Source organism: Pinus tabuliformis, chromosome 1_2 (assembly GCF_031772625.1).
Source record: "Pinus tabuliformis cultivar Carrire ecotype Pingquan chromosome 1_2, CPIR1, whole genome shotgun sequence".
Taxonomy (NCBI): Eukaryota; Viridiplantae; Streptophyta; class Pinopsida; order Pinales; family Pinaceae; genus Pinus; species Pinus tabuliformis.
In genome coordinates this window covers 265,406,959-265,419,487 of record NC_142298.1, presented here as the reverse complement: position 1 = coordinate 265,419,487, position 12,529 = coordinate 265,406,959, and the positions used below count along the sequence as shown (strand labels likewise).

Genomic DNA, 12,529 nt, shown 5'->3' with positions numbered 1-12,529 from the left:
TTCCAGAACAAATAAATCTCAATATAAACGACTTTGTCTGGACCCAGACACTGGATTACGAAAACACTGCATTTCGTTGCCACCACTGCCACCAATCAGGGCATTTGCAGAACACCTGCCCATCTCTCCCGGCAAAAAAGAATAAGGATAACCTCTCCAAGCCCAAGTCCAAACGATGGGCTCCTTGCTCTCCACCTCCAGTCATGGATTCTGATTCCTCTAGCTCTGAAGATGAAGGTAGCGATGCAGAATTGGATCCTGCCCCTCATTCTGTGGTCCCTTCCACCGATGGTCCGGCGCAGTCCTCCGATAAAGCCACCACCCAGAAACGCGTCCATATGACCTCCTCCTCTGATTCAGAAAAGGAGGGCCCCCCTATGGAGAACCCCAATCTTCAAGTTGTTATTGCTCATTCACCCCAGGATGGTTGGGTCGAAGTTAAGAATCGGAAAGGGAAAAAGCTTCGTGTTGAGGCTTCTGCCCATTCTGGGTAGAAGTCAGTCTTGTTGCTTCCAGTCATATGTTGTAGCTTCTTGCTGGTTTCTTTCCTTCTCCGGAACCGAGGTTGATAGTCCTATCATTTCCGGTTGCCGGTTTTCTGTCTCTCTTGATTGTATCATCTTGTACCATATTTTTGCTTAATAGAATTAGTCCAATTCAAATAAATAAATAAATAAATAAATAAATCATAAATAAATAAAATAAAAAAAATAAAATAAAATAAATAAAGAGAGGAAAAAAAAAAATTACATGGTATCATAATAATAAAAATATGATTGCATATAACATGACGTGCATGATGTAATGGCTGGGGCGGATGGCTTTCACACCCCCCACCCAAGTTCGAATCCTGCGTGGTTGTAAAAAGTTGGAAAAATGAGAGGGTCCTACCGAAGCTTAAAAAAAAAAAAATGATTGCATATAGATTTAAAGATAAAAAATTAAAATATCAAATAAAACTAAAGTAATAAAAGAGTACAAACTTTAATTTAAATGACAAAAAATATTTGTATTTCAATTAATGTAAAGATAAATAAGTATAGTATGCGGTGTTGTTGTTTAGTACCGGTTTTTTATACAAAAAGTAGAGAACTTTATATGGTGAATATAACCATATAACTTTGTTATATTAAGTGGATGATATAAGCATCACAACCTTGATTGAGGAAGAATTAAATTACTAATAATTTATTGGTACATAATAACATAATTTTATGCAAAATGGACGACAACAATTAAATAATTAAAGTATAAACAAATATTATGATTAATTATGATCAATTTTAAGGTCACGCCAAGCTAGACACCAAATTGGTGTATGCAACCCCCTTGTTTGTGGGACAAGAGACCCACCTCCATACAACAATTTGAATGTTAAAATCTATGAAAGCCTACATACTACATACTCTCGCTTTGAACCTATGACCTTTGGCTTTGAACCTCTGACTTTGAACCTGTGACCTCTTAGGAGGAAACATGTTCTTAACCATTAGACCCACTCAAGTTGTATTAATGGAAAAAGGTGAAAAGAAAGCAAGCATGGAATAATTATAGACTAATAAATATTTAATGTAAAAAACCAAGTATGATAATGAATTGTAATAAAATATTAATTATGAAAAAAATCCATATATTTAATTTTTTAATTAATTTATAAAGACACTTTGGATTACAAATTAGAAAAAAAACTTTGTTATTAGAAGGAATACAACATTAATAAAAATAAATAATAAATATTTATTATTTAAAAATAAATATAATAATGAATAAGGAAAAAAACTAATTATAAATATATTTAAAAAAATGATAATTTAGAGTGTTTTTTTTTAACAATTTTTAATTCAAACCATTTGAATTTAATTCAAATAAAATTAGTGATAAAAAATAAAAATTCAATTTTAAAAATTTAAAATTGATTTTCCATTTAAAAAATAAATAAATTTAAGATTTAATTTTACCAAAAACTTTATAAAAAATTTAAAAATTAATTAAAAATAAAAACATATAAACATAAAATCCACTCTAACTTTTTCTAAACCATCCAAACTATAATATCATCAACTTTTTCTAAACCATCTAAACTATAATATCAACTATGATGATATTATAATGATATCCTTTTCTAAACCATCCAAACTATAATGTCAACTATGGTGATATTATAATGATATCTCAAATTGAAAAGTTTACCAATGAGTAACGAAGATTCTTTTCCAATGCCTCTCTCTTAAATTCACTAATATTATAATGCTATCTCAAATTGAAAGGTGAAAGGTGTACCAATGAGTAACAAAGATTCTTTTACCAATGCCTCTGCCTTAAATTCAATGATATTATAATGATATCTCAAATTGAAAGGTGTACCATTGAATAGCAAAGATTCTTTTACCAATGCCCCTGCCTTAAATTCATTGATATTATAATGATATCTCAAATTTAAAAGTGTACCAATGAGTAACAAAGATTCTTTTATCAGTGCCTCAGCCTTAAATTCAATGATATTATAATGATATTTCAAATTGAAAGGTGTACCAATGAGTAACAAAGATTCTTTTACCAATGCAAGTGTACCTATGAGTAACAAGGATTCAATGACTCTGCCTTAAATTCAATGATTTAGAATGATATATGATGATATCACTACCCAGGGGTAACAATGAATCTTGCTTTGAATTCAATGATGGTTGTTTTACCCATGAGTCTTTCTTGAATTAAAAAAATCAAAACATCCTCGATTAACGGAAAGAATATATATCTTTATCGGATATCTATAAGAAAGAAAATAAAAAGATACAGATCTATATAAGAAAGAAAATAAAAAGAAACTTTGTTAATCATCCAAACCAACCTAAGTTTTTTTAAATTATCATGTGCTTTAGAATCTTGTGTACTTCCTGCACATCTTCAAAAGGGACGACCTTGCTCTTGCAACTCACTCATGATATTTACAATTGGTTAAGCCAGAGTAAATATATGAAACTCTTTCAATTTAACTTGTACAAAAAATTCAAAAATTCTAAATGCAAGTCCACCTAAAGTTGGGTGTTATTCTTATTGAAATATTTAAGAAAAAAACTAGGATGTGGAAGCCCATACCAAAAATCAAAGGATATAAATAATAATAATAATAATAATTTTTTTCTTAATAACACAAAAAAATAACAATTAAATTGTAATTTTATTCAAACTTTACTTTGGAAAATAAAACTACTGAAAAAAATCTAAAATAAAAGATGAAACTAACATAAGTTCAGATTTTTGGTCAAATGCATGTTTAAAAATTTATAAATTCAAAAAAAAATAAAATGATTTAAATTGTTGGGATATGAAGGACAAAGCTACGCAAACTCTTCTCCCTTTAAATAGCCTATATTCCACATAATTACCATGGGTAGATTCCATAGATTCTCATAAACTTTGACCTCTGACCTCAATACCATGAGTTCTCATATACTTGAAACTCAAATATCATGGATCAATAACATGGATTCTTCTAAACCTTCATATAAATTTAGGAGTGATATAAAATTCAAAATAAGAAAATAGAGATAATATAAATTTGGTGAAAATGAACTATTAATTATCTTTTAATTTTAATTTTAATTTTATTTTAAGTGTTTTGAACTAGTCATCATAACTTCACATTATATTACATAACTATTCTACAAAAATGTTGGCATACTTACATTTTATATATATATATATATATATATATATATAATTTCAAAATTAAAGAAATACAAATTATTTTATCTAATTTGTTTTCGCATAATATCAACTTCACCCTATTCTCATAAAAAAATTCATTTTGTATAATATAGTAAAATAATAATAAACCCGGATGCGGGTGTTATCGAGGTTCATTTAAGACAGTTACTCCCTGCCGGTAGCTGTCCTTGCACCTGGCACTCGGGCGCAAATCCCATAAACCCACCACATTTGAAATGAATGCCAAGGGGTACAAAATAATGGTCAGGCATTCGACAATGAATGCGTGCCCAGCTCGAGAGCCCGCGTAGGTTGATTTATCCATGGCTCGGCTTCTGGTTTATGCTATCGCTCTCCTCGGCTCCTTCCATGTCCGTCTGATTTTTTTTCCCGCACCCATGCTTCGTTCTGGCCGCTTGGGAGCTCATCCGTTATATGGTTTCGGCCTGGTTCGCCTTCTCTCGGCCCTATCCCATCTTGTCATGCTTAATTCCCTTCCCAGGTCTCTTTGTCAGTTCGAAAATGGTGCGACGTCGTGGTGTTTCTCGCCGTGGAGGCACCACTGGCAATCATGGCCACGCCTCTCAGTCTGCCCCCAAAATATAGTTCCACTGGCCTCAGCCTCCCCGTCCTCTCCGCCTTCTGATCATGGCAAGCCCTTCCTGCACAATTCCTTCCAAACCACCCATTTCAAATTCCACAGTAGGCTTAATAAACGCGTTCTGTCAGCCAGTATTACAGTGATCCTAGCTGAGGAGGAGGATAAGCCTAGTAGCTCTGTTCATACCACTACATCTCAGTCTCAGGACGATAGCGTTCTTCAGGGAGATGTGGCTAGTGTCATGTTCAATGGTGACAATATGCAGGAAGAGGGGAATGCGCCTGAAGCTCCTCAGCCTCCAGTGGACTCTACACAATGCAATTTGCCTGCAGTCGAGCCGGAGCATCCTCCCGGTGGCATTCTGAATTTGGAAACTCCTCCAAGTGGCGGCGACATGGGAGATGAAGACAACGCGGCCGTCACGTGGATGGGCTCTCCTAGCCAGGTGGAAAGGGATGCTCTGGACTCTCAGAAACAGGAAAGAGCTAACCAGCCATATATTGGGTATTTAATACCTTCAGAGCAGCACGCCACTTAGCCCCATAACAAGGGAGCGGACAAATATTATTTAATGCCGAATTTGCCCGCTGCCGTGTTATCGCGTTAAGTCGCATGCTGCTCTGAGAACATTAAATATATGGCTGGTTAGCTCTTTCCTACCTATGAGTAACAAAGATTCAATGCCTCTGCCTTAAATTCAATGATTTAGAATAATATTATAATGATATCACTACCAATGGGTAACAATGAATCTTGCTTTGAATTCAATGATGGTTCTTTTACCCATGATTCTTTCTTGAATTAAAAAAAATCAAGACATCCTCGATTAACAGAAAGAATATATATCTTTATCGGATATATATAAGAAAGAAAATAAAAAGAAACTTTGTTAATCATCAAACCAACATAATTGTTTCTAAATTATCGTGACTTCTTCTAAACCATCAAGACTATAATGTCAATATATTGATATTATAATGATATCTCAAATTGAAAAATTATCATGACTTTTTCTAAAGCATCAAGACTATAATATCAACTATAGTGATATTACAATGATATCTCAAATTGAAAAGTGTGACAATGAGTTAATGATTATACGAAATTCAATGGTTCTTTTACCAATGCCTCTGTCTCAAATTCAATGATTTAGAATGATATTATAATGATATCACTACCAGTGGGTAACAAATGATTCTTGCTTTGAATTGAATGATGGTTCTTTGACTGGTAAGAAATGATTCTTGCTTTGAATTCAATGATGGTTCTTTCACCCATGATTCTTTCTTGAATTAATGGTGCTCATCCAGCATGGTGCTCACCAAAGATGAACTAAATAAGTGTCATAAAAGTCAATGGTACAGTCCCTGTATAGTCATAATCCATTTTGTATTTGGATCAGAAATAGCGTGCATTTAGGAATACCGCACACTGTGACTTCATTTTCTGGGAAATAGAATGTAAAAATGCTGTACACATGTTTTCACTGTGAACAAGTGTTGGCAAATATTAAATGAAAATATATTGTAGTAGTTGGAATACAAGAGATGCAATACAGCATAAACTTAGAAAATTGAAAGAGTCTAAACCCTATTTGCATTACAATAAAAAAAAATTGCTATTCAGAAGATTTGGGCGATTGGTGTTGCTGATGGTGCAGAAGCTGAAGAGACGTGGGAGTTATGAGGAGCTTTTTTCGGGCACCTTTGAAGTCGTGAAGGGTGTGATCTTTGCTGGCGGTGGTGATGAAATGATTCAGAAATAGGAGGCGATACGTCCAATCAAGAAGATCTGGAACAAAAACCCTATACAAGAAAAATACGTTGTACCACATGGGGAACCTTACATACCGCTGCCCCTTGCATGCACCCGACACGATCGTTCTTGCGCATTCTTCGGTGTATGCCACAGGATAAGGGCCTATGTACATCTGCAGCAAAACACATTAGGGTTTAGGTTTTTTGAATGGTTCATTGTAACAACATCTACTTGTTATTCCAGAAACAACACATTTATCTTTTTGAAAAATAGATAAATAGCGTAACAGTACGAGATTCAAACCCGAAACCGACCCCACCACGCCACTTTTAAGGTTTTATGTATAATGACAAAAGCACAGAGACAGATAGAGACACAGAAACATACACAGACCTCACGCGGTTCCTCCTTGAAAAGGACTTCGCCTTCCTCCGTCATGAATCTTCCCCTTGTCATGTCGCTTTCGATCCATCCAGGTGTCGCTATCGTTACGCCAATTGCGCCACCGATCTCAATCCTCAGCGTCTCGTAGAAACTGACCACAGCCGCTTTGGCCGCCTGATCACCCATTTATGAATGACATCTTGTGCAGAGAAATTATATATGTAAACAGAGAGATGTATGCATTAATTATTTGTTCAACTTACGTTGTATAAACTCATTCTCGGCATTGGCAGCCAGCCTTCGACAGAAGCATTTACAATAATCCTCCCATTTCTTCGGCGCAGATGAGGCAGAGCAAAGAATGTTGGATAAACACTACCCCAGAAATTTATATCCTGCAAATTTCAATTAGAGAGTATTTGATAGGATTCATCATGCACGTTATAATCTGAAAACTTAGAGTCGCCCCATTTTAGGGATAAATAGGACTAATATTGTGCTATAATTTTTTATAGTTATAGAAATAATATTGTGTTGTTGATGAAGACTATGTATGTATTTTGGGATCAAATGTTTGTTCAATGTTTTGGGTTAATCTTTCACTTATCGTTATTTTCAAGATTTTGAAGATGGGTGAAGGGTCTCATTTTCAAACCCTGAAGATGGTTGAAGGGTCACATGTGTGTTATCTAAAAATTATTCCAGGAATATTCAATTTATTGGCAGTGGAAAATAAATTATATCCCTGCTAAAATAATATTTAGAAATTTCCAGTTTTACCAGCTGGCCAAAATTTAATAGCATAATTTAAATATTATATATATATATATATATATATATATATATATATATATGCAAATTTCCATTTTTACTAGTTGGCCAAAAATTTTATAATATAATTTAATTTTTAAAATACTACCGATTATATTATGATCATGATGTAATTTAAAAAAATTTATATTGCTCAATTGACATTAAAGAGTAGTAAAATTAACGTAGATTTAAATAAATTTAAAATAAATAAATTTTTGCTCAATTGACATTAATGAGTAGTAAAATTAACGGAGATTTAATTAAATTTAAAATAAATAAATTTCAATCCTTAATATCCTTAATATTAATTTCTGGTATAAGAAATTTAAAATAAATAATTTTCAATCCTTAATATTAATTAATTTCTGGTATGAGTTTTATGGTTTGATACCCATACCATCATATGTGCGAAGCCCGAAGTATCGCCTGCTTCCTCAAATAAAAAACTATGTCCCAACCCAGCGTTGTTGACCAAATGATCCACTGCAAACATAATTAGCAATTGGTTACTATTCACTAAATTTAGAAAAAGGGAGACAATGAGCAATTTGTTACTATTCACTAAATTTAGAAGCAAGAAGGGTTTTTCATTGTCAAAATTGAAAGCAGAGAAACCTACAATGGCCATATTGGTTGATAGTTTCATCGATGAACCTCTTGCAGTCTTCTTCCTTCACAACATCTGCTGCAATTACCAAAACATTTTTTGCACCCATGGTACGTGCTTTTTCCCTAATAGATCTCAGCCTGTGCTCTCGGCGGGCTACTAATACTAGATTAGCTCTCCTTTTCGCATACTGATACGCTATTTGCTGCCATCAAAATAATTAGATTTTAATAAAAAAATAACTAGAAATGAAACCTGGGAAATAGGAGTAATTCCTTGTATTTAGTGAATGGTAAATTGGGTGCAATTTATACTTCTTCGTACTTGGAATTTTTCATATTTGGTGAATGGCAAATGATTATGATTTGCTGTCTCATGAGCCAATCAAATGTCAAATATGAATGTTCGTATCTGTCAAACAGTTACGAACAATTAACAACAATATCACATACTCCCCACATTTCATAAATTTCATCTTCCCACATTTCAGATGGTGGTATTCATACATTTCATTTCCCCACATTTCATAATTTCATTTCATGGATGGTGGTATTCATACATTTCCTAGATGGTGGTAAATCACGTAAGACCTAATCTTACCTAATTATAGACTCAAAGACACTCGACACTCCCCTGATTATCTTACCAGATTTCCCCCATCAGGTAAGACCTAATCTTACCTAATTATAGACTCAAAGACACTCGACACTCCCCAAATCAGGTAAAACCTAATCTTATCTAAGTATAGACTCCCCAAATCAGCTAAGACTTAATCTTATTTAATGATTTGGTAAAACCTAATTTTAGGTAAGTATAGACTGGCCAGACTCCCCAAATCAGTATAGTTCCCCAGACTCCCCAAATCAGTTAAGACCTAATCTTATCATTTGGTAAGACCTAATCATAATCTTACCTAATTATAGACTCAAAGTCAAAGACAATCCCCACATTTCATGGATGGTAAACCAAATATTACCAGGATGACTCTCCAAATCAGTATAAACTCCCTAGTCAACTAAGACCTAATCTTAGCTAAGACCTAATCTTAGCTAATGATTTCGTAAAACCTAATCTTAATCTTACCTAATTATAGACTCAAAGACAATCCCCACTACCCACATTTCATAGATGGTAAACCAAATATTACCTAGATGGTAAACCAAATATTATCCATCCACATATTACGTAGATAGTAACTCAAACGTATATGTGTATTTCATCCCCACATTTCATGGATGGTAAACCAAATATTACCGGGATGACTCTCCAAATCAGTATAAACTCTTATACTCCCCAGTCAGCTAAGACCTAATCTTATCTAATGATTTGGTAAGACCTAATCTTAATCTTACCTAATTATAGACTCAAAAACCATCCCCACTGCCCACATTTCATAGATGGTAAACCAAAGTTTACCTACCTAGATGGTAAACCAAATATTACCTAGATGGTAAACCAAATATTATCCATCCACATATTACGTAGATAGTAATATCAAACCTACTATATATGTGTATTTCATGGTAATACAAACATATTATAGACCCAAAAACGCTCCCCACATTTCATGGATGATAAACCCAATATTACCATTGGGTAGACTCAAACCTATTATATATATGCATTTCATGGATGGTAAACCAAAACATAACCTAACTATGGACTCAAACATATTATATATATTTATGATTTATGGTCCTCGCGGTCCATGAACCAATCAAATCCCTAAATCGAACCCATAACCAATCAAATCTCTAATTATCTAATCGAGCCCATAAAATGTCGAAACCTGACCAATCAAACATATTATATATGTATTTCATGGATGGTAAACCAAAATATGACCTAATTATGGACTCAAACATATTATATATGTTTATGATTTATGGTCCTTGCAGTCCCATGAACCAATCATATGTCTAATTATCTAATCGAACCCATGAGCCAATCAAATCTCTATTTATCTAATCGAACCCATAGAATGTCGAACCCTAACCAATTAAATGTCTAAACGAATGTCCAAGCCATCTAATGTCTAACCCTATCCCGATGATGTCGAATTGTTAGCGACAACTAGCAACCCTGACCAATTAAATGTCTAATCGAATGTCACATCTAATGTCTAACCCTATCCCTATGTTGTAGAACTGTTAGCGACAACTAGCAATCTGACCAATTAAATGTCTAATCGAATGTCGAAGCCATCTTCCCTATTATGTTATGTTGAACTCTTAGGGACAACTAACAACAATATCAAAACAAAACGACTTAACAGTCTGATATTAACAGTCCAACTAGCAACCGTGACCAATTAAATATCTAATGGATTAAATATCTAATCGAATGTGAAGCCATCTAATGTCTAACCCTATCCCTATGAATATCAAAACTACTACTTCCCACATTTCATAGATGACAAACAAAGGTGAGAGGTCCCAAGATAATCTAATGCCTAACCCTAACCCTATCCCTATGAATATCAAAACTACTACTTCCCACATTTCATAGATGACAAACAAAGGTGGGAGGTCCCAAGAGAATCGAATTGAAGAGTCAAATGGATGGAACCTGTACTTCCTATATTTAGGAGATGGTAAACTGAATCAAACCGAATTATAGTTTGTGTTCCTTGTTACCCTTCAATTGTGGAACCTTCAACAATATCAAAACGACTACCCATATTTCATGGATGGTAAACCTGGTATTATAGTTTGTGTTCCTTGGAACCCATCAAATGTCGAACCTGCAACAATATCAATACGACTACCCATATTTCATGGATGGTAAACCTGCAACAATATCAATACGACTACCCATATTTCATGGATGGTAAACCTGGTAAGACCTGATTATAGTCTGAAGTTCCAAGGATACCAGACCTGATTATGGATACCAAACCTGAAGTTCCAAGGATACCAGACCTGATTATGGTATGAAGTTCCAAGGAAAGGAAAAGAAAAGACATAGAATTGGACAGAATTAAATTGAACCGTGATTAACAACAATATCAAAGAACTTCTACCTCCTTCTCTTAAAAAAAACCTCTTATTTTACTTAATATTAAAAACCACTTATTTTACTTAATAACGACGCTGGTGCTGTGATGGTGCTGTGATTATTTTGAGATGACAGACCAGAAAAGAAGCGAGTCATGATTATTACCTCGCCAATACCAGATGAAGCTCCAGTTATTATAACAACCTTTCCCTCCATATCCTCGCCATAAATGATACGTAAAGCCCATTCGCAGGCACGAAAAAATGCTAGAGATGGCCACGCAAATGCTAACATGAGCAGCCCGGCAGGAGGGACCACCAGATTCAAAAGGAAATTCATTACATCCATCTTTCTTTAATTACTTTCTTGCGATGGCCAGTGATCAGAAATTGAAAGTTGAAACTGTAAACAGAGGGTATCCCTGGAAAGCTGTTGAACCTGAATCGATAGTTTATGGATCTTTTAAACTTCCTCAAAGCTAAAAAGATAAGGACGCCGCCATTGATTCTCTGGGATTGATATGATATGTTAGAGTGTGTGTGTGGACAATTTAGAGAGGGGAAACAAGACACGTCTGCTTTCTATTCAATCCACGTTTTCACGGATGCAGCATAAGACCGACAGGTATCCATACGGGTACTACAGAATACACGTGGACACAAAGGCAGCTCCAGCTTTCTGCATTTTCTTTTCCATGCAAGCCGCAAGTAAAAGGATTAATCAGTCTGTAACCATTAAAAGTGTTAATGACTTCTTGGCCTGCCTGTAACCATTAAAAGTGTTAAAAGAGAGGAGGCAGAGCAGAAAGTGTCAGAGGGCATGGTGTCGCTAGCAACAAGCAACCCTACTTCCACCATGGCAGCGGTGGGGAGAAAGGAACAAGGAACTTCGAGCAGGAAATACAAGAGCTTTGCAAGAGCATGATTTGACAATGAGCCATCATCATAGGGTATTAAATTGTAATCATTATTTAACAACAACAGATTTAATATCATCCTCTAGTAGATTGTTGGCATCCTTCAACAACAGGGTTTCACGATTTCAAAGTTTTGTGTTTGTTCAAAGGAATGCGTGTATTTCTCTAGGGATTTTCCCTTTTTAATGTGTATGAGTGAAATATATAATTTTTTTCATGCTCACTGTAAACTTAGTATAACACTTTAAAAAAAAATGTAAATTATTAAGAACTATATAAATCATTATTAAGTAAACTATATAAATCTTATTTTTAAGTCTAGATTATATAGAACTTGTGTTATGAAACATTAACATTATTTGTTTTATTCAAAAGCTATAAAAAAAAATAAAAAAAAATGAAGCATTAGTTGTTTTATTTAGAAGTTATAAAAACAAAAAATATATTATGTGAAATATGAAAAAGATTATACAAGCTTGTATGTATAAAGTTAAAACAATTTTATATTTTGTTAAATCAAATCATCAGAATATGAACCCGTGAACATTGTGGTATGAACATTGTGGCAGATGTATAAATTGAATATGAACATTGTAAAAGATGTATAATCTTTTTAATGTTTGATATGAACTTATTAGGTAACATTTTAAAAAATTATAAAACATTAAGTATATAATGTGGATTTTATTATATTTTAAAGTTTAAATTATCTAGAAAGTTATGAAACATTGACATTTTGATTGAA

The 12,529-nt window shown here is 33.8% G+C and overlaps 1 protein-coding gene across 2 annotated transcripts; it reads right to left on the bottom strand.

Moving 5' to 3' along the window:
• Positions 1-5,808: 5,808 nt before the first annotated feature.
• LOC149205372 (11-beta-hydroxysteroid dehydrogenase) lies at positions 5,809-11,361 on the bottom strand. 2 transcript variants are annotated; one of them, XM_089395021.1, is made up of 6 exons: positions 11,034-11,361; positions 7,884-8,076; positions 7,662-7,747; positions 6,715-6,846; positions 6,455-6,625; positions 5,809-6,239 (listed from the first exon to the last, which is right to left on the bottom strand). In XM_089395021.1, exons 1-6 carry the CDS (start codon positions 11,214-11,216, stop codon positions 5,928-5,930), a joined length of 1,077 nt encoding a protein of 358 aa, XP_089251147.1. In that variant the 5' UTR covers positions 11,217-11,361; the 3' UTR covers positions 5,809-5,927. The 2 variants fall into 2 exon arrangements, with proteins under 2 accessions (XP_089251147.1, XP_089251148.1); XM_089395022.1 differs by having other exon boundaries at positions 6,461-6,625; positions 11,034-11,359.
• Between the last annotated feature and the right edge of the window lie 1,168 nt (positions 11,362-12,529).

Excerpts from the sequence above, each read along its gene's own strand:
- LOC149205372 (XM_089395021.1), bottom strand. The coding sequence starts at position 11,216 with ATGGATGTAATGAATTTCCTTTTGAATCTGGTGGTCCCTCCTGCCGGG. Across the intron at positions 6,847-7,661 it reads CGGGCTTCGCACATATGATG|GATATAAATTTCTGGGGTAG; the intron begins GTATGGGTATCA and ends TGAAATTTGCAG. Across the intron at positions 6,626-6,714 it reads CGAGAATGAGTTTATACAAC|GCGGCCAAAGCGGCTGTGGT; the intron begins GTAAGTTGAACA and ends ATGGGTGATCAG.